General features: G+C 38.3%; 1 protein-coding gene across 1 annotated transcript in view; it reads right to left on the bottom strand.

Moving 5' to 3' along the window:
• DGKK (diacylglycerol kinase kappa) overlaps nt 1–23,907 on the bottom strand; it is a 174,401-nt gene that overhangs the window by 80,391 nt on the left and 70,103 nt on the right. Inside the window, exons 6-7 of the mRNA XM_027534554.1 lie at nt 23,659–23,765; nt 23,235–23,360 (exon numbers count right to left, since the gene is read on the bottom strand). Of these exons, the coding sequence (XP_027390355.1) occupies nt 23,235–23,360; nt 23,659–23,765 (233 nt within the window). The remainder of the gene's footprint in view (nt 1–23,234; nt 23,361–23,658; nt 23,766–23,907) is intronic.

Genomic DNA, 23,907 nt, shown 5'->3' with positions numbered 1-23,907 from the left:
TCAATAGTGTGTATATATATATATATATATATATCAATCTCAACCTCCCAATTCATCCCACCCCTCCCTTTCCCAGCTTTGTGTGTACACATTTGTTCTCTATGTCTGTGTCTCTATTTGTTTTGCAAATAAGATCATCTATACCATTTTTCAAGATTCCACATATATGCATTAATATACGATATTTGCTTTTCTATTTCTAACTTACTTCACTTTGCATGACAGTCTCTAGTACATTCATTCTTATACATGGATGGACCCTGAAAATATTAAGCTAAATGAAACATCAGTCAAAAAAAGCCACTATTGTGTGATTTCGTTTATATGAAATGTCTGAAATAGTCAAATTCTGAGACAAAATGTATATTAGTGGTTGCCAGAGCCTGCAAAGAGCGGTCCTGGGGATTGACTGCCAATAGGTGTGTGGTTTCTTTTTGAGGTGATGAAATGTTCTAACATATTGTAGTGGTGATTACACAACACTGTGATATACTAAAAAAACTGAATGTACACTTTAAATGGGTGAATTGTGTGGCACGTGAATTATGTCTCAATAAAGATGTCACAAATTTTTAAAAAATCCTTAACAAAATATTAGTAAACTGAATTTAACAATGCATTATGAAAAGGATCATACATCAAGTAGTATTTATCCCAGGGATGTAAAGATGATTAAATATCTGCAAATCAATCAATGTAATACACCATATTAACAAACTAAAGAATAAAAATCATATGATAATCTCAATAGATGCCTAAAAAGCTTTTGACAAAATTCAACATTTATTTATGATAAAACTCTCCAGAAAGTGGGAATAGAGGAAACATACTTTCACTGAATAAAAGCCAACTGATAGCTAACAAAATGACAAACTGATAGCTAACAGCATACTCAATGTGAAAAGCTGAAAGTATTTTCTCTGAGATCAGGAACAAGACAAAGCATTCCACTCTTGCCACTTTTGTTCAACATGATACTGGAAGTTCTAGCCACAATAGGAAAAAAAAGTAATAAAAGGAATCCAAATTGGAAAGGAAGATGTAAAATTGTCACTGTTTGCAGATGACATGGTACTATACATAGAATACCCTAAAAATGTCATGAAAACACTACTAGAACTCATCAATGAATTTGGGGAAGTTGTAGTTTATGAAATTAAGACACAGAAATCTGTTGCATTTCTATATACTCACAACAAACTATGAGAAAGTGAAATTAAGAAAACAATCCTATTTACAATAACATCAAAATAATAAAATACCTAGGAATAAATATAACTGAGGATATTAAAGACCTTTACACAAAACTATAAAACACTGATGAAGGAAATTGAATATGACACAAGATATACCATCTTCATGGACTAGAAGAATTAATGTTAAAATGACCATATTATCAAGGCAATCTACAGATTCAGTGCAATCCTTATAAAAATACCAATGTCATTTTTCACAGAACTAGGACAAATAATTCTAAAATTTGTGTGGAAACACAAAAGACCCAAAAGAGCTATAATAATCTTGAAAAAAACAGAGCTGGAGGTATCACCCTCCATGATTACAAGCTGTACTACAAAGCTACAGTAATCAAAGCACATTGGTAGCGGTACAAAATGCCATAGCTCAGTGGAACAGAATAGAGTGCCAAGAAATGAATGCACACTTTTTTGGCAATTAATCTATGACAAAGGAGGTAAGAATATACAATAGGGAGAAGATAGCCTCTTCAATAAATGGAGCTGATTAACCTTGGCAGCTACATGCAAAAGAATAAACTGGATTACTCTCTCATACCATGACAAAAAAATTTCAAAATGGATTAAAACCTTAGATGTAAGACCTAAAATTGCAAAAATTCTAGAAGTAAACACAGGTAAGTAAACACAGTAAGTTTTAGTAATATAAATATTACTGGTCTTAGTAATATAAATATTTTTGGAGTGATGCTCAGGCAAGGGAAACAAAAGCAAATGGAACCTAATCAAACTATTCATAGAAAACTTTTGCACTGTGGCGGTTACTATCAACAAAATGAAAAGACCACCTAGTGAATGGTAAAACATATTTTCAACCAATATATCCAATAAGAGTTTAATACCCAAAATATATTGTACAAGGACTCATATAACTTAACATCATAAAAACAAAAAACTTGGTTGAAAAATAGACAGAGGACCTGAATAAATATTTCTCCAAAGAAGACATATAGATGACCAACAGGCACATGAAAAGATGCTGAATATCACTAATCATCATGGAAATGTAAGTAAAACCCACAATGAAAATTGGTTCACGATGGTGGAGTTGCATCATCTACTCCTGTGAGAAGACCAAAGTCACAACTGCTGAACAACCATCAACAAGAAGACAGTGGAACTCAACAGAAAAGATATCCCACATCCAAAAACAAAGGAGAAGGTAGGAGGACTGCAGTCACAATAAAATCAAATCCCATACCCCCAGGTGGGTGACCCACAGACTGGAGAACAGTTATACCACAGAAGTTCTCCCATTGTTGTGAAGGTTTTGAGCCCAGCCAGGCTTCCCAGCCTGAGCATCCAGCAAAGGTGATAGCATGCAGGGCCCTGTGGGGCTCCAGGGCACAAAGCCTTTCTGTGTCCCCCATTTCTTTCAGCATTCATTCAGCCTCCATAACCTTTCCTGAGTACCAATGGGAAGATTCAATCAGTTGTTAATTAGAGAAGGGAGAGGGGGTGAGACCAGGGAGAGACAGTCAAAAGCAGCCTTGGGGCAAGGTCCTGTTTTCCCATCAACAGATACACACAACAATATCTTTGAGCTATTTTGTAGATACTAAACTCCCCTCCACCTGGGAGAAGTTAACAGTTAATGGTGATATGCTCCCTATGAGCATGTAGACCCCAGACCAATTAGACCTGAAGCTTGATGATGCTGACTCCTACTTATCTCATCACCAACCCATCAGAAGAATGTCCAGAGCTGATCACGTCCCCTTGAACAATCACTATAAAACTTCTCACTATCTTTCTCAAGTTGGGACACACAGTTTTGAGGGCACCAGCTGGCTGTGGCCCCCTTTGCCTGACAAAGTAATAAAGCTATCCTTCTCTACTTCTCCCCAAACCCTGTGTCTGAGATTTGATTCAGCACCAGTGTACAGAGAAGCTGAGCATTTGGCACCCAAGGGACTAGGAATCCCCAGAGAATCTGACTTTGAAGGCCCGTGGGACTTGGTTGCTGGACTTCCACAGGACTGGAGGAAACAGAGACTCCACTGTTGGAAGGCACACAAAAAAACTTGTGTGCACCAGGACCCAGGGGAAAGGAGCAGTGACCTTACAGGAAACTGAACCAAACCTACCTGCTAGTGTTGGAAGGTCTCCTACAGAGGTGTGGGGCAGCTGTGGCTCACTGCAGGGACAAAGACACTGGAAGCAGCAGTCTTAGGAAGTACCCATTGGCATGAGCCCTCCTGGAGGTCATAATTAGCCTTACCATAGAGCTTGTAGACTCCAAGGCTGGTTCATCTCAGGCCAAAGAAATAACAGGGAGGGATCACAGCTTCACCCATCAGCAGACAAGTGGATTAAAGTTTTACTGAGCACCAGAGCAGGACTCAGTTCTACCCACCACCAGTCCTTCCCATCAGGAATCTTGCACAAGCCTTAGATAGCCTCATCCACCAGAGGACAGAGAGAGAAGAAGCAAAAAGAACTACAATCATGCAGTTTTCAGAATGAAACCACAATCACAGAAAGTTAAACAAAATGAAAAGGCAGAGAATTATCTCCTACATGAAGGAACAAGATAAAATCATATAAAAACAACTAAATGAAGTGGAGATAGGAAACCTTCCAGAAAAAGAATTCAGCATAATGATAGTGAAGATGATCGAAGATCTTGGGAAAAGAATGGAGGCAAAGATTGAGAGGATGTAAGAAGTGTTTAACAGAGACCTAAAGAACAAACAGAGATGAAGAATACAATAACTTAAATTAAAAATACACTAGAAGGAATCAATAGCAGAATAACTAAGATAGAAGAACGGATAAATGACCTGGAAGACAGAATGGTGGAACTCACTGCTGCAGAAGAGAATAAAGGAAAAAGAATGAAAAGAAATGAAGACAACCTAAGAGATCTCTGGAATAACATTAAATGCACCAACATTTGCATTATAAGGGTACAAGAAAGAAAAGAGAAAGGACCCATGAGGTTGCATAGAGTCAGACACAATGAGGCCACTAAGAATGCATGCACACGTTATATACGAAAGTTGTTAAGAGGGTCAATCCTAAGTGCTCTCCTTATGAGGAAGATAATGTTTTTATTTGTTTAATTTTGTATCTTTATGAGATAATGTAGGCTCACTAAACTTATTTTAACAATCATTTCATGATGTATGTAGTTAAGTCTAATCATTATGCTGGATAGCGTAATCTTGTACAGTGCTGTATGTCAATTTGTTGTTCAGATGACTTTGCAACTCCATGCTCCATGGACTGAAGCAAGACAGGCTTCGCTGTCCTTCACTATCTCCCTGAGTTTGCTCACTCATTGAGTCAGTGATGCATCCAACCACCTCATCCTCTGCCACCCCCTTCTCCTCTTGCCCTCAATCTTTCCCAGCATCACGGTCTTTTCCAATTAGTCAGCTCTATGCATTAGGTGGCCAAAGTATTCGAGCTTCAGCTTCAGCCAACAGTCTTTCCAACGAATACTCAGGGTTGATTTCCTTTAGGGTTGACTGGTTTGATCTCCTTGCTGTTCAAGGGACTCTCAGGAGTCTTCTTCTGCTGCTGCTGCTGCTGCTAAGTCGCTTCAGTCGTGTCCGACTCTGTGCGACCCCAGAGATGGCAGCCGACCAGGCTCTCCGGTCCCTGGGATTCTCCAGGCAAGAACACTGGAGTGGGTTGCCATTTCCTTCTCCAACGCGTGAAAGTGAAGTCGCTCAGTCGTGTCCGACCCTTAGCGACCCCATGGACTGCAGCCCACCAGGCTCCTCAGTCCATGGGATCTTCCAGGCAAGAGTACTGGAGTGGGGTGCCATTGCTCATCATAATTCGAAAGTATCAATTCTTTGGCACTCAGTCTTCTTTATGGTCCAGCTCTCACATCTGTACATGACTACTGGAAAAACCATAGCTTTGACTATATGTATCTTTGTGGGTGTAGTGATGTCTCTGCTTTTTAATATGCCATCTAGATCTGTCATAGCTTTTCTTCCAAGGAGCAAGCGCCTTTTAATTTCATGGCCGTGGTCATTGTCCACAGTGATTTTGGAGCCAAGAAATTAAAATCTGCTACTGTTTTCATTTTTTCCCCATCTATTTTCCATGAAGTGATGGGACTGGATGCCATGATTTTAGTTTTTTGAATGTTGAGTTTAAAGCCCACTTTTTCACTCTTCTCTTTTACTTTCATCAAGAGGCTCTTTAGTTCCTCTTCATTTTCTGCCATTAGGGTGGTATCATCTGCATTTCTGAGGTTGTTGAAATTTCTCACAGCAATCTTAATTCCAGCTTGTGATTAATCCTTCCCAGAATTTTGCTTGATGTACTCTGCATAGAAATAAGCAGGGTGACAATATGTAGCCTTGACCTCTCCTTTCCCAATTTTGAACCAGTCCATTGTTCCATGTCCAGTTCTGTTGCTTCTTGACCTGCATACCAGCTTCTCAGGAGGCAGGTAAGATGGTCTGATATTCCCATCTCTTGAAGAATTTTCCAGTTTGTTGTGATCCACATAGTCAAAGGCTTTCACATAGTCAATGAAGCAGAAGTAAATGATTTTCTGGAATTCTCTTGCTTCTTCTATGATCCAACAGATGTTGGCAATTCGATCTCTGGTTCCTCTGCCTTTTCTAAATTCAGCCCGTACATCTGGAAGTTCTTGGTTCATGTACTGTTGAGGCTTAGCTTGAAGGATTTTGAGAATAACCTTGCTAGCAGGCAAAATGACCACAATTGTATAGTACTTTGAACATCCTTTGGCATTGCCTTTCTTTAGGATTGGAATGAAAACTGACCTTTTTTAGTCCTCTGGCCATTGCTGAATTTTCCAAATTTGCTGACATATTGAGTGCAACACTTTAACAGCATCATCATTTAGGATTTGAAATAGCTCAGATGGAATTCCATCACCTCCATTAGCTTTGTTCGTACTAATGCTTCTTAAGACTCACTTGACTTCACACTTCAGGATGTCTGGCTCTAGGTGAGTAACCACACTATTGTGGTTATCTGGGTCATTGGGACCTTTTTTGTATAGTTCGTCTGTGTATTTTTTTCCCACCTCTTAATTTTTTTCTGCTTCTGTTTGGTCCTTTCCATTTCTGTCCTTTATTGTGCCCATCTTTTCATGAATGTATGTCAATTGTATCTCAATAAAATTGCAAGGAAAAAATACATCATTATCTCCAAAAAGTGAGTTTTACTTCTTCATGATTTTGTTACCTTTTGTTACTTTTTCTTGCTCAGTTGCTGTGGCTAAGACTTCCAACACCATGTTGAATAAAAGTGGCAAGAATCGGCATCCTTGTCCATTCTCATTCCTGATCTGAGAGGAAAACTTTATAGCCTTTCCAGTTTAATGTGATGATAGCTGAGAATTTGTCATATATTGCCTTTATCATGTCTAGGTACATTCCCTTTATACTCCCTTTATTGAGGGTTTTTATCATAAACGAATGTTGAATTTTGTCAAATGCTTTTTCTACATCAGTTGAGATGATTGTATGATTTTTGTCTTTCATTGTATTAATGTATCACATTGTTTTATGAGCAGATGTTGAATCATCCTTGCATCCTTGGAATAGATCTCAGTTGAAAATGGGATATGGTCCTTTTAAGGTATTTTTAAATTCAGTTTGCTAATATTCTGTTGAGGATGTTTGCATCTGTGTTCATTTGGGGTATTGTTTCCATAATTTTCTTTTCTTGTATCATCTTTGTCCAGTTTTGTTGTCTCGGTAATTTTGTCCTGGTAAAATGGGTTTGGAAATGTTCCTTCCTCTTTTATTTTCTGGGAAGAATTTGAGGATTGCTATTGATTCTTTTTTAAATGTTTGGTAGAATTCAACAGCCAAGTGCCATCTGTTTCTGCATTTTTGTCTTTGTGGGGATTTTTTGATTACTGACTCAGTCTCATTACTTGCAATCAGTTTGTTCAGATATTCTATTTCTTCATGATTCAGTCTATGTTTTTAGGAATTTGTCCATCTCTTATGTTTCCACTTGAGAAATAGTTCACAGTAGTCTTTATGATCCTTTATTTCTTAGGTGTTGGTTCAATCTCTCCTCTTTCAGTTCTGATTTTATTGATGTGAATCCTGTCTCTTATTTTCTTGGTATGTCTAGCTAATAATTTGTTGATTCTGCTTGTTTTAATTTCACTGATTTTTTTTTCTGCTTTCTTTTTAGTCTCTATTGCATTTATTTCAACTCTGATATTTATTATTCCCTTCTTCCTACCAATTTTAGGCTCTATATTTTCATTTTTTCTAATTCCTTGAGGTACAAAGTTAAGTTGTTTATTTCAAAAATTTCTTCTTTCTTAATGTAGGCATTTATCATGATGTACTTTCTTCTTATGGGCTGCCCTGTTGGCTTGGTGGTAAGGAATCTGCCTGCCAATGCAGGAAATGTGGGTTTGATCCTTGGGTTGGGAAGATCCCCTGGAGAAGGAAATGGCAACTCACTCCAGTATTCTTGCTGGGGAAATCCCATGGACAGATGAGCCTGGTGGGCTCCAGTCCATAGGGCTGCGAAAGAGTTGGACATAACTTAGAGACTAAACACAACACACTTTCTGCTTAGAACTGCTTTTGTAGTATGCCATATGTTTTTTCATGCTTTTTAAAAAAATTTTTCATTTGTCTCAAAGTTGTTTTTATCTTTTGATTTATTCATTGCCCATTGGTTTTTCAGTAGCATGTTGTTTAATCTCCACATCTTTGTGAATTTTCCAGTTTTCTTCATGTAATTAATTTGTAGTTTCATACTATTGTGGTTAGGAAAGATTATTTCAATATTTTCAAATTTATCAAGACTTGTTTGTGGCCTTACATATGACCTATCCTCGCAAATGTTCAATGTGTGCTTGAGAAGAATTTGTATTCTGCTGCTTTTGGATGAAATATTCTGTATGTATCTGATATAACGTATCATTTAAAGCCAGTTTCCTTTGAAATTTGTTTCTAGATGATCTATCCATTAATGATAATGGGATATTAAAATCCCCTGCTCTTAATATACCCTGTACATCCCTCCCTTTCAGTTGGTTAATATTTACTTTATAATTTAGGTGCTTCTATGTTGAATGCATAAATATTTACAAATACTATATCCTTTTGTTAGGATTGTTTTGGATTATCCCCTTTATCATTATATGATGGCCAGTTTTTGTCTCATTACAGTCACTGTTTTAAAGTCCATTTTGCCTGATATAAGTATAGCTGCCCTTGCCTTCTTTTGCATTAAATTTGCACAAAGTACCCCCTTTCATCCTTATATCTGTGGTGAGTCTCTTGTGGGAAGCATAGAGATAAGCCATGTTTTTCTATCTCTTTATTGGAGAATTTAGACCACTTACTTTGAAAGTAATTACTGATAGGTACGTGCTTATTTCTATTTTATTAATTGTTCACTGGATGTATTTCCTTTGTTCCATTCTTCTTCCCTTGCTTTCTTCCTTTGTGATTTCATAATTTTCTATAGTGGTATGCTTAGATTCCTTTATCTTTATCTTTTGTGTATCTACTATAGGTTTTTGCATTGTGGTTAACATGAGGTTTACACACAAGGACTTAAAATAGTCTAATTTATGTTGATAATGATTTAAGTTTGAGTGCCTTCTAAAGGTCCACATTTTTACTCTCCCTCGACAACTTTTATGTTTTTGTTTCCACAGTTTACCTCTTTCTCTTTGTAGTTATGGTTGTTATTCTTTACTACTTTTGTCTTTTAACCTTCATACTAGTTTTTAAAAAAAATTAATTTACTTTTTATTGAAGGATAATTGCTTTACATAATTTTGCTGTTTTCTGTCAAACCTCAACATGAATCAGCCATAGGTATACATATACCCCTCCCTTTTGAACCTCCCTCCCATCTCCCTCCTCATCCCACCCCTCTAGGTTGTTACAGAGCCCCTGTTTGAGTTTTCTGAGCCATACAGAAAATTTCCATTGGCTATCTATTTTACATATGGTAATGTAAGTTTCCATGTTATTCTTCCCATACATCTCACCCTCTCCTCCCCTCTCCCCATGTCCATAAGTCTATTCGCTATGTCTGTTTCTCCACTGTTGCCATGTAAGTAAATTCTTCAGTAGCATATTTCTAGATTCTGTATATATGTATTTAGTTCAGTTCAGTTCAGTTCAGTCACTCAGTCGTGTCCGACTCTATGCGACCCCATGAATCGCAGCATGACAGGCCTCCCTGTCCATCACCAACTCCCGGAGTTTACTCAAACTCATGTCCATCCAGTAGGTGATGCCATCCAGCCATCTCATCCTCTGTCGTCCCCTTCTCCTCCTGCCCCCAATCCCTCCCAGCATCAGAGTCTTTTCCAATGAGTCAACTCTTCGCATCAGGTGGCCAAAGTATTGGAGTTTCAGCTTTAGCATCAGTCCTTCCAAAGAACACCCAGGACTGATCTCCTTTAGAATGGACTGGTTGGATCTCCTTGCAGTCCAAGGGACTCTCAAGAGTCTTCTCCAACACCACAGTTCAAAAGCATCAATTCTTCAGTGCTCAGCTTTCTTCACAGTCCAACTCTCACATCCATACATGACCACTGGAAAAACCTAGCCTTGACTAGATGGACCTTTCAGAATACGGTATTTATTTTTCTCTTTCTGACTCACTTCACTCTGTATAATAGGTTCTAGGTTCATCCACCTCATTAGAACTGACTCAAATGCATTCCTTTTTATGGCCGAGTAATATTCCATTGTATATATATACCACAATTTCTTTATCCATTCATCTGTCAATGGACATCTATGTTGCTTCCATATTCTAGCTATTGTAAGTAGTGCTGAAATGAACAATGGGATACATGTGCCTCTTTCAATTTTGGCTTCCTCAGGGTATGTGCCTAGGAGTGGGATTGCTGGGTCATATGGTGGTTTTATTCCTAGTTTTTTAAGGAATCTCCATACCATCTTCCATAGTGGCTATATCAATTTACATTCCCACCAACAGTGCAAGAATGTTCCCTTTTCTCCACACCCTTTCCAGCATTTATTGTTTGTAGACTTTTTGATGAGGGCCATTCTGACTGGTGTGAGATGATATCTCATTTTAGTTTAGATTTGCATTTCTCTAATAATGAGCAACATTGAGCATCTTTTCACGAAACCTCGTACTAGTTTTATAAGTGATCAATGTACAACCTTTACAACATTAGATTATTCTGAATTTTATTGCATATTTACCTTTACCAGTGAACTTTATACTTTCCTGTGTTTTCATGTTAGTGCCCTTTAATTTCAGCTTAATTTCCCTTTAATATTCTTGTAATGCTAGTCTAGTGGTGATGAACTCCTTTAACCTTTGCTTGTCTAGAAAACTCTCTCTTTTTCAATTCAGAAGGACAGCTTTTTCTGGCAAAATTGGAAGGTTTTTTCTTTCAGCATTTTGAATATATTGTGCAATTCCCTTCTGGCCTGCAAATTTTGTGCTGAAATATCTGCTCATAGTCTTATGGGTGTTACCTTGTACATAACTTTTTTCTCTTGCTGTTTTTATGATTCTCTCCTTGTCCTTAACTTTTGACATTTTAATTCCAATGTATATTGGTGTGGTCTATTTGAGTTCCTCTTATTTGGCTCTTTCTGGGCTAAGTGGTCTGGATGGCTGTTTCCTTTCCTGGGTTAGGGAAGTTTTCAGCTATCATTTCTTCAAGTAAGTTTTCTGCCACTTTCTGTCTCTATTCTATTACTATTACCCCTATAATGTGAGTGTTTGTCTGCCTGATGTTGCCCCATACATTATTTGAGCTATCTTCACTTTTTGTCAGTCTTTTTTTCTTTCTGTCACTCTGATTGGATGAGTTCCATTTCTCTGTCTTTGAGTTCTCTAATCTTTTCTATTGTTTCATCTAGTCTGCTGTTGAAACCATCTAGTGTATTTTTCACTTTAATTGTTTTCTTCAGCTCTATGACTTCCATTTGGTACTTTTTTATAATTTTCATCTCTCTGTTGAGGTTCTCACTGTGTTCATCCATTTTTTTCCCTCAGCATGGTAAGCATCTTTATGACTGTTATTTTGAATTCTGGATTAGGTAAATCACTTATCTCTGTTTCATTAAGGACTTTTTCTGAACTTGTTTATGTTATTGTTATTTCATTTAGAACATATTCCTCTGTTTCTTCATTTTCCTTGGCTTTCTGTTTTTTTTTTTTTTTTTTTTAGCATTATATAAAACAGTTACTTCTACCAGTCTTGGGGAAGTGGCCTCATAGAGGATGAATCTTATTGTTCAACCTTTCCCTAGGTCTTGGTTGTTTCTCAAGCTTTTATGATTTTCCAAGCAGCCTATTTTATTTTTAATTGATCACAATATTTGGGGTGTCCCAACTAGTGAAGAACTAAAGAGCCTCTTGATGAAAGTGAAAGAGGAGAGTGAAAAAGTTGGCTTAAAGTTCAACATTCAGAAAACTAAGATCATGGCATCTGGTCCCATCACTTCATGGCAAATAGATGGGGAAACAGTGGAAACAGTGGCTGACTTTATTTTTGGGGGCTCCAAAATCACTGCAGATGGTGATTGCAGCCATGAAATTAAAAGACACTTACTCCTTGGAAGGAAAGTTATGACCAACCTAGACAGTGTATTAAAAAGCAGAGACATTACTTTGCCGACAAAGTTTGTTTGTTTTAAAAAAAATTATTTATTTATTTAGCTGACAAAGTTTTATCTAGTCAAAGCTATGGTTTTTCCAGTAGCCATGTATGGATGTGAGAAAACAAGAAAGCTGAGCACCAAAGAATTAGTGCTTTTGAACTGTAGTGTTGGAGAAGGTTCTGGAGAGTCCCTTGGACTGCAAGGATCTCAAACAAGTCAATCCTAAAGGAAATCAGTCTTAAATATTCATTGCAAGGACTGATGCTGAAGCTGAAACTCCAATACTTTGGCCACTTGATGCGAAATACTGACTCATTGGAAAATATCCTGATGCTGAGAAAGATTGAAAGCAGGAGGATAAGGGGACAACAGAGGATGAGATGGCTGGATGGCATCACCAACTCGATGGACATGAGTTTGAGTAAGCTCTGGGAGTTGGTGATGGACAGGGAGGCCTGGTGTGCTTCAGTCCATGGGGTTGCAAAGAGTTGGACACAACTAAGCCACTGAACTAAACTGAACTGAACCTCAGTGTCCCAAAGGAGAATAGCTCAATAAGTACCTAGATTCAGATTAATTGGTAGCTGGGTCCTCAGGCCATAGGTTTTAGAGTATGCCAATACATATAGTTCTGTGGGATTGAATATGTAAGTCCCACTGGTCACCAGAGTTGGGTGACCTATAAGTGTCACTTGTGTGGCATTTGCAAAAACTGGGGTGCCAGATAGTATACATGCCCCTTTCCAGTAGATGTCCATGACCTGTTGTAAATCATAGGGAGAGCAGAATTGTGGCATCCACCATCCTCAAAGAGCATCTCAGTAGATTCTTAGATGTGTGTGAAGCCAGAAGCCTGCTCTCCATGCCAAAGTTCCAGGACAAGCAAATAAGCCTCTTTCACAGAAAGACGAGTTGTGTTTCAGCCTACTGTCTGTGTGTGCCCTTCGGGTGGTGGTTGGCCAAAAACTCTCTCTCTGTTACAGTCCCATGGGACCCCAAAATGAAAGCTAGATTTGCCACCAGAGCCAGGCAATCAAGAGTTGTCCCTTGGGCAGAAATCACAAAACACTTGGGCACAAAACATGTGTAACAGCTCCTCTCCAGGAGATACTAGCATTTTGGATCATGTCAAAAAAGAGAGCGTGAAAAAGCACCTGCTTCTAAGGTCTGTGGAAAGGATTAGAGTTGGCTCTTAGATATATGTTTAATTAAAAGTCTATTCCTCAGGCTGCTAGGATGAAGATAAGATAACAGACCTCTTTTGCAGAAAGATTGGGCTCCTCAATCTGTGCTTCTTGCTGTGCCCTGGTGGTGGCAGCTATAAGAACTCTTTCTTCATTTGTTACAATTTGTTGGGACCTCTGAGCAAAAATCCTGCTGGTCATCAGATCCAGGTGATCTAGAGGTGTTCCCTGGGGGGCAGGTGCAAAAATCAGGACACCTGATGAGGGCTGAAGCTTCCTTCCAGGAGATAATGGTAAACTGGAGCAGAGCAGAAGGAAATTACAAAGATGATGTCCACTGGCAGAAGCAAGGCAGAGGAAACCAAAATCTTCCAAGAAGCTCATACTTTCATTTCTTCTTGTTTAGAATGATTGGTTTTAAAGAAGCATATAAAAGGCTACAAAGACTGGATCAGGGTCTCTCAATATCATTGCTACTGATATTTTGGGCCAAATAGTTCTTTGTGCTATACTGTGTATTGCAGGAAGTTTAGCAGAATCTTAGGCCTCTATTCACTAGAAGTATGCAGCACATCCTTTCCCCCTGAGTTGTAACAATAAAAATATCTCTATACAAAGACACTGTAACAATAAAAATATCTCCAGACAAAGACATCAGCCAAAATGGCAGAGTAGAAAGATCCTGAGCTCACCTCCTTTCACTGGGCACACCAAAATACAACTATTTACAGAACAACCATCCATGAGAAATTCTGGAGCTTATCAGAAAAGATCTTCTATTAACACAACTAAAACTATAAAGAAGGAATCACAACATGATGGGTAGGAGGGGTGGAGTTGTGGTATAGTCAATTTTCATACCTCTGGGTGGGCAACCAACAAATAGGAATTACAATTGTAGAAGTTCTCCCCAAGAAGAGAGGGGTCTGAGCCCCATATCAGGCTACCCAGTCTGGGGGTCCTGCCCTGGAAGATGAGCCCCTAGATGTTTGTCTTTGAAGGTCAGCAGGGCTTACTTTCAGGAGTCTCAGAGGGCTGTGGGAAATAGAGACTCTACTCTTAAAGGACACAACAAAATTTCATATGCTCTTGGACCCAGGGTAGAAGCAGTAATTTGAAAGGAGCCTGGGTTAGACCTAACTGATGATCTTGGAGATTCTCCTGGAGAGGCAGGTGGCAAGTGGAGTTCACTCTGGGGACAATGGTTGCAGCCATTTTGGGAAGCTTGCTCTACCATGGGGAAACTGGAGCTAGCAAGCACCATTTTGGAATCATCCCTACATCTTACTAATCTCAGGACCCTTCCCACTCCCACTCAACAGTCCATAGGCATCAGTACCAGAATGCCTCAGGGCAAGCCCTATCCACCAGCACACATGCTACCTTAAGATCTTCTGAACCCACAAACAGCCCCCTACACATGGCCCTGCCCACCAGAGGGCCCAGGGAGTGTCCCCACACGCCAGTGTCTGAAGGTACTAGACCAGGAACCCTAAGAGTCTGGCAGCCAGAGACCTGGGACTGACCTCTACCCACCAGTTGGCAGGCACCAGCTCTAGAATGCCTGGACCCACCCACCAGCAAGACTGCTCTAGCCTCAGGACCAGCCTTACCCATCAGTGGACAGACACCACCCACAAGAGAACTATGGCCTCACAGCCTGCAGACGCACCAGCCATGGGACCACTGGGCCATAGTCCTGCTTTCTAGCAGGCCAATACAAGCTTCAAGACACCCCAGGCCAGTTGTGTCAGAAATTGGCCCTACCCACTGGAGTCCAACACCAGCTGTGGGGCCCTGAAGCCAGACCTCAGGACTCAGTTCTTTCTGTTAGTGGGCCACCACTAGTCAGAGGACCTGGCTTCAACCACAAGTCTGTTGGCAACAGCCCCAGGATCTCTTGGACCCTGGTTCTGACCACCAGTAAGCCAGCACTAGTCCTAGGGCCCCCTGCTGTTTCACAGCCAGCCGCCTAGTGACTTGGTCCTGCAGCACCCACATGAGGCAAAACCTGTCAACCAGCTGGACTGAAGGTCAGCCATGACTACCAGACGACCCATAGTAGTCAGCCCACCACAACAGAAAGACCCATGTAGCCCACATAGGGGGGACCCCTAGAGAATTTAGCTCTGGTGATAAGAGAGGAATGTGTTTCTGGGACACAGAGGATGTCTCTTACAAAAGGCTACTTTTTCAAGGTTGGGAAATGTAACTAACCTACCGTATATATACAAACAACAACTTAGGCAAAATGAGGTGACAGACAAACATGTTCCAAATGAAGGAACAAGACAAAATCCCAGAAGAAAAACTAAGTGAAGTGGAGACAGCCAATCTAACTAAAAAAGAGTTTGGGGTAGTGATCATACAAATAATCAAAGGACTTGGGAGAAGAATGGATGCACAGAGTTGAAAAGTTAGAAGTTTTTAACAAAGAGTTGGAAAATATAAAGAACAACCAAAAACAGATGAAGAATATAATAACTGAAATAAAAGATACACTAGAAGGAATCAACTGTAGACTAAATGATACAGAGGAATGGATCAGCAAGCTGGAATACAGGGTAGCAGAAATCATTGATGCTGAACAGAAAAAGAATGAAAAGAAATAAGAACAGTTTAAGAGATCTCTGAGACAACATCAAGAGCACTAATATTCACATTATAGGGAACCCAGAAGTAGAAGAGAGAAAGGTGCTGAGAACATAATTGAAGAAATAATAGCTGAAAATTTCCCTAACTTGGGAAAGTAAATAGACATTCAAATCCAAGAAGTGCAGAGTGACCCATACAGGATTAAACCAAAGAGGGACACACCAAGATACACTGTAATTAAAATGGAAAAAATGAAAATGAAGTGAAGTGAAAGTCATGTTCAGTCATGTCCGACTTTTTGCGACCCCATGGACTGTAGCCTGCCAGGCTCCTCTCTCCATGGAATTCTCCAGGCAAGAATACAGGAGTGGGCTGCCATTCCCTTCTCCAGGGGATCTTCTCAACCCAGGCATTGAACCTGGGTATCCTGCACTGCAGGCAGATTCTTTACCATCTGAGCCACCATAGAAGCAATAAGGGAAAAAGCAACACATTACACACAAGGGAACTCCCATAAGTCTACCAGTGGACTTTTCAGCAGGCTAGAAGGGAGTGGCATGATATATTTATAGTGATGAAAGGGGAAAACCTATAACCAAGAATAAGCTACCTGGCACGGCTCTCATTTAGATTGATGGAATGGTGAAAAGCTATACATACAAGCAAAAGATAAAAGAGTTCAGCACCACCACACAAGTCGTACAAATGTTAAAGAGACTTCTCTAAGTGAAAAACAGAAGCCCGCAACTAGAAACATTAAAATTACAAAATGAAAAAGCTCGTTGTTAAAAGATAAATATACAGTAAAGGTAGAAAACCAACCACATAGAAAGTAGGAAGGTTAAAAGAAAAAAGGAATAAAATAATCTATATCTGCAATAAATAGTTATGGATTACACAAGAGTTAAATATAAAATGTGATGTCAAAAGCAGTAAACTGTGAAGGGAGGAGTGTACAAATGTTGGATTGTTAAAATGTATTTGAAATTGAGATCAGTAACTTAAAACAATTAAGTATAGATATAGATATAAACCTCATGGTAACCAAAAATTTAAAATCTATAATAGGTACACACACACAAAAGACAAACAGAAGAATCCAAACATAACACTAAAGATAGTCATCAAATCATAAGAGAAGAGAGTAAGGGAAGAAGAGAACAAAAAGTACTAAAAATGACCAGAAACAATGAACAAAATGGCAATAAGTACATACCTATCAGTATTTGCTTTCAGTGTAAAAGGACTACGTGCTCCAATCATAAGATATTGAGTGGCTGAATGGATACAAAAACAAGACCTGTATATATATCGCCTAAAAGAGACTCGCTTCAGATTTAAAGACAAACACATACTGTAAGTTAGGGGATAGAAAACATTATTCCATGCAAATGGAAAATAAAAGGGGATAGCTATAGTTATATCAGGCAAAAATACTTTAAAGCAAAAGCTATTACAGGAGAGAAAGAAGGATAGTACATAATAATAAAGGGATCATTCCAAGAAGAAGGTATAACAGTTGTAAATATATATGCACCCAACATAGGAGCACCTAAATGCATGAAGTAAATATTAACAGACATAAAGGGAGAAACTGATAGCAACACAATAATAGGAGGGGACTTTAACACCCCACTGCATCAATGAACAGATCATCCAGAAAGGAAATAAACACTTAAAAGACATATTAGAGAAAGTGGAATATATATGTATATATATTCCATCAAAAAACAGCAGAATACACATATTTTCAAGTGTACAAGGAACTTTCTCCAGGATATATCACATACTATATCACAAAACAAATCTCAGTGAACTTGCATGTGTATATGTGCTTAGTTGCTCAGTCATGTCCAACTCTTTGTGACCCCACGGACTGTAGCCCACGAGGCTCCTCTGTTTATGGGATTCTCCAGGCAAGAATACTGGATTGGGTAGCCATTCCCTTCTCCAGGGGATCTTCCAGACCCAGGGATTGAATTTGGGTCTCCTGCATTGCTGGCTGATTCTTTACTATCTGAGCCACCAGGGAGGCCCCTTGGTAAACTTAAGAAAACCGAAATCATATAAAGCATCTTTTCTTTTCACAATATTATGAAACTGGAAACCAACTAAAAGCAAAAAAAAAAAAAAAAAAAAAAGAAAGAAAGAAAGAAAGAAACCTGTGAAAAACAGAAACATGTGGAGGCTAAATAATATGTCACTAAACAACCAATAGATCACTGAAGAACTCAAACAGAAATTTTAAAAAAATGTCTGGAGACTGATGAAAATGAAAACACACAATCCAAAATATATGAGACACAATTTTATAGTGATATAAGCTTACCTAATGAAAGAAGAAAAATCTCAAAGAAACTAACCTTACACCTAAAGGAAGTAGAAAGAGAGATCAAACCCCAAAGTTGGTAGAGGAAAATTCATAAAGATTGGAGTAGAAATAAACAAAATGAAGACTAAAATACAATAGAAAAGATCAGTAAAACTACAGGTTAGTTCTTTGAAAAGATAAACAGAATTGATAAACCCTTAGCCAGACTCATCAAGAAAAAAGAGAGATGGCCCAAATTGATAAAATTATAAATGACAATGGAGAAGTTACAACTGATACCATAGAAATGCAAAAGATAATGAGACTCCCACAAATAATTATATACCAATAAAATGGACAATATAGAAGAAATGGACAAATTCCTAGAAATGTACCATCTATCAAGACTGAACCAGGAAGAAATAGAAAATATGAACAGATTAACTACCAATAATTTAATTTAATCAGTAATGAAACAACTTCCAACAAACAGAAGTCCAAGACCAGATAGCTTCACAGGTGAATTCTCAATTCAGTCAGTTCAGTTCAGTCGCTCAGTCATGGTCAACTCTTTGTGACCCCATGGACTGCAGCATGCCAGGCTTCCCTGTCCTTCACCAACTTCCAGAGCTTGCTCAAACTCATGTCCATTGAGTTTGTGATGCCATCCAACCATCTCATCCTCTATCATCCCCTTCTACTCCTGCCTTCAATCTTTCCCAGTATTAGGGTCTTTTCCAATGAGTCAGTTCTTTGCATCAGGTAGCCAAAGTATTGGAGCTTCAGCTTTAGCATCAGTCCTTCTAATGAATATTCAGGACTGATTTCCTTTAGGATTGACTGGTTTGATTTCCTTGCAGTCCAAGGGACTCTCAAGAGTCTTCTCCAACACCACAGTTCAAAAGCATCAATTCTTTGGCACACAGCTTTCTTTAGTCTACATCCATTTGTGATAAAAACTCTCCAGAAAGTGTGTATAGAGGGAACATACCTTAGCATAATAAAGGCCATATATGATAATCCCACAGCTAACATCATATTCAACAGTAGCACAAAGCTGAAAGCACTTCCCCTAAGATCAGGAAAAGACATTCCCACTATTTTTATTCAACATAGTATTGGAATTCCTAGCCATGGCAATCAGACAAGAAAAATAATTATAAGGAATCCATATTAGAAAGGAAGAAGTAAAACTGTCACTATTTGCAGATGACATGATATTATACATAGAAAATCCCAAAGACACCATCCGAAAACAAGAGCTCATCAATGAGTTCGGTAAAGTTGCAGGATACAAAATTAATATATGGAAATCTGTTGAATTTCTATCCACTAACAATGGACCATCAGAAAATTATGGGAAAATCCTATTTACTATAACATTAAAAGAATCAAAGATGTAAGAATAAACTTATCTAAGGAGGTAAAAAGACCTGTACTTATATACTGATGAAAGACAATACAAACAGATAGAAAGATATACCTTTTTCATGGATTGCAAGAATTAAAATTGTTAAAATTACCATACTACCCAAGGAAATTTACAGGTCTGATGCAATCCCTATCAAAATACCAATGGCATTTTTCCAGAACCAGAACAAATAATTCTAAAAGTTTATATGGGACAAGAGACCCTGAAAACCAAAACATTTTTGAGAAAGAAATACTCCCTAACTTCAGACCTTACACAGAGCAATAGGCAATAGTAATGGCACTAAAACAGATATATAGATCATTGGAACAAAATAAAGAGCCCAGAAATATACCCACACACTTAATGATAAGTTAATCTACAAAAAAAGAAGCAAGAATAGACTATGGAGAAAAGACAGTCTCTTCATTAAGTGGTGCTGAGATAACTGGACAACTACATGTAAAAGAGTGAAATTAGAACATTTTCTCATACCATATACAAAAGTAAACTCAAAATGGATTTAAGACCTAAATATAATCCGGTCCCATCACTTCATGGGAAATAGATGGAGAAACAGTGGAAACAGTGTCAGACTTTATTTTTCTGGGCTCCAAAATCACTGCAAATGGTGACTCCAGCCATGAAATTAAAACATGCTTACTGTATACCTGTGGCAGATTCATTTTGATATATGGCAAAACCAATACAATGTTGTAAAGTTAAATAAAATAAAATAAATAAAATAAAAGACACTTACTCCTTGGAAAGAAAGTTATGACCAACCTAGATAGCATATTCAAAAGCAGAGACATTACTTTGCCAACAAAGGTTCGTCTAGTCAAGGCTGTGGTTTTTCCTGTGGTCATGTATGGATGTGAGAGTTGGACTGTGAAGAAGGCTGAGCACCGAAGAATTGATGCTTTTGAACTGTGGTGTTGGAGAAGACTCTTGAGAGTCCCTTGGACAGCAAGGAGATCCAACCAGTCCATTCTGAAGGAGATCAGCCCTGGGATTTCTTTGGAAGGAATGATGCTAAAGCTGAAACTCCAGTACTTTGGCCACCTCATGCAAAGAGTTGACTCATTGGAAAAAACTCTGATGCTGGGAGGGATTGGGGGCAGGAGGAGAAGGGGACGACAGAGGATGAGATGGCTGGATGGCATCACTGACTCGATGGACATGAGTCTGGGTGAACTCCAGGAGTTGGTGATGGACAGGGAGGCCTGGCGTGCTGCGATTCATGTGGTCGCAAAGAGTCAGACACGACTGAGCGACTGAACTGAACTGAACTGAACTGAAACCATAAAACTACTAGAAAGGAATATAGGCAAAACACTCTTTGACATAAATTATAGCAATTTTTTTTTGATCTGTCTCCTAAGGCAGGGAAATAAAAGCAAAAATAAACGAATGGGGTCCAGTTAAAATTAAATGCTTTTGCATAGCAAAGGAAACCATCAACAAAATGAAAAGACACCCGACAGAATGGGAGAAACTATTTGCAAATGATATGACCATTAAGGGGTTAATAGCCAAAATACATAAATAGCTCATACAACTCAGTATTTAAAAACAACCAAAGTAAAAAATGGAAGGGAGGCTCAAGAGGGAGTCTGTATATATTTATGGCTGATGAACATTTTTGTACAGTAGAAACCAACACAACATTCTAAAGCAATTATCTTCCAATAAAAAATGGACAGAAGACCTAAATAGACAATTTTTCCAAAGAAGATATACAGAAAACCAACAGGCACATGAAAAGATGCTCAATATCACTAATTATCAGGGGAATGCACATCAAAGCCACTATGAGATATCACATCACACCTGTCAGAATGGTTATCATCAAAAAGACCACAAATGACAAATGTGGGCAAGGATATGGAGAAAATGGAACCCTAGTATACTGTTGGTGGGAATGTAAACTGGTACAGTCACTATGGAGAACAGTATGGAGGTTCCTCAAAAAACTAAACATAGAGGTACCACATGCATGTTCAGTCGCTTCAGTTGTGTCCAACTCTGTGACCCTATGGACTATAGCTTGCTAGGCTCCTAGGATCCAACAATCCTACTTCTGGCTATATATCTGAAGAAAACATTAATTTAAAAATATACAGAGTGAAGTAAGCCAGAAAAGAAAAACACCAATACAGTATACTAACGCATATATATGGAATTTAGAAAGATGGTAACAATAACCCTGTGTATGAGACAGCAAAAGAGACACCGATGTATAGATCAGTCTTATGGACTCTGTGGGAGAGGGAGAGGGTGGGGAGATTTGGGAGAATAGCATTGAAACATGTATAATATCATGTATGAAACGAGTCGCCAGTCCAGGTTCGATGCACGGTACTGGATGCTTGGGGCTGGTGCACTGGGACGACCCAGAGGGAGGGTAGGGGAGGGAGGAGGGAAGAAGGTTCAGGATGGGGAACACGGGTAAACCTGTGGTGGATTCATTTCGATATTTGGCAAAAACTAATACAATATTGTAAAGTTTAAAAATAAAATAAAATTTAAAAAAAGTTAAAAACAAAAACAAAAAACAAAAATATACATGCACCTCAATGTTCACAGCAGCATTTTTTGTAACAGTGAAGATATGGAAGCATCCTTACTTAGTGCCCATCAACAGATGAATTGATAAAGAACAATTGTTAGATATATAAAGGTTGGAGAGCTAAAAAGTTCATTTGTTTTTTTTTCTGTTATATATAATGGAATAGTACTCTGACATTTAAAAGAATGAAAATCTGCCATTTGCACTGACATGGATGGACCTTGACAGTATTATGCTAAGTGAAATAAGTCAGACAGAGAAAGACAAATACTGTATATTACCTTTTACATACGGAATCTAAAAAATGAACTAGTGAATATAACAAAAAAGAAATAGACTCACAGGTATAGAGAAAAAAACTTGTGTTTACTAGTGAGGAGAAGGAAGAGGGGAGGTGAAGATAGGGGTAGGGGATTAAGGGGTACAAATTACTAATATTATATATGAAATAAATAAGCTATAAGGATATATAGAACAACACAGGGAATATAGACCATATTTTATAATATGCATAAATGGAGTATAAACTTTAAAAATTGTGAATCATCATTTTGTACCCTTGAAATTTATATAATATTATAAAACAACTATACTTCAATAAATAGAAAAAATTCCATCAGAATATCATTGGATACAAAAAATTTTCTGGACATTGTCAAATGTGTTCTGGGGGTGGGAGAAAATAACCCCAACTGAGAACCACTGGTTTAAAGGTATGGTAATGTTGTAGTTAAGAACATAGTTTTTTGCACAATTATGTATAAATCAAGACTGTTTTGTTTACTGGCTGCATGACCTTGAGCAAATCACTTCACTTTTCTGAACCTCACTTTCCCCTTCTGTAAATGGGGACAATGAGGGTTGGTTTAGGGTTGTTTTAAGATTAAATGAGGTTGTGTATATAAAATAATATATAGTGGCAGTAATAATGTGCTAATATTATTAACCATTATTAATTAACAAAGATTACAATTTCCTAGGAAATGGTAAATGAGGAAAGCAGGATGTTTCTTAAGGGTATACTGAGAACAATTTTTTTAATTGACCATAATGTCATAAAAGAGTTCAGCTCTTCCCATTTGCTAGCAGGCTTCATCATTTAAGACCCTCAAAGATAAGAGGGAGTATTACATCTTTCTTTCAAAGATTCCATAGCCAATTTTGGAAAGGTAGGATATTGAGTTCTACACTATAGAATCTGTATAATCTATTTCTGAGTAAGGGTCACTGAGATTTCTATCTATATGTAGGCACAATCAACCTCCAACCCACCCCTTCTCTAGAAGTCAATTCTCTAAGTATCAAGATGAGAAGAATCTTACCGTAGAATTACACCAGAGACACCGGAAATCTTGAAGTCTCTGGTAACTGCCGCAGTTCTCATGACATACTGCGCACTGAGAACTGGCAGATATGTTTCCTTCTACCCACTGATGAGGCATGGTTTTCTGAAGGATAGAAAGAGACAAGATATAGAAGTTAGAGATATAAAGAGAGGAAGGCCAGCTGGAATAACTGTACTACCCCCCGGAGGACACTAGATAACCCTAAGGAAGTTCTCCATCGTCCTGCTCTCCCTACTTCAATGCTAGTGACCAATGACAGGTGGGAGATGGGAGGAGGCTTTCATTCTTATAGATTTGTTTGGATCATGAGCTTAGGGAACAAGCCTACTTGGGTTGTCTGTGTCCTGACTGAAGGGGAGATGTAAAAGGGTGATTACGAGAAAGCATGGCTGGTACTCACTACTTCATCTGCAGGCATGAGGAGGTCATCAGTAATGGATAATGTATTCCATTTGCAATCTTTGTTTGCTCTTAAAGCACATAATCTGTGAGACTTTACTTTACACACTGTAAAAAGAAGAAAAAAGATGGATGTTAATCTGGTGACAATGAAGATTCTATTTTTTTTTCCCTAAGCTGCTCTAAAAGTTAGAACCTAGATGCATCTAAGTAGTTATGACTTAACTCCAAAGGCTTATTTTCCATATAT

Source organism: Bos indicus x Bos taurus, chromosome X (assembly GCF_003369695.1).
Source record: "Bos indicus x Bos taurus breed Angus x Brahman F1 hybrid chromosome X, Bos_hybrid_MaternalHap_v2.0, whole genome shotgun sequence".
Lineage (NCBI taxonomy): Eukaryota > Metazoa > Chordata > Mammalia > Artiodactyla > Bovidae > Bos > Bos indicus x Bos taurus.
This window is presented reverse-complemented; position numbering and strand designations above follow the sequence as displayed.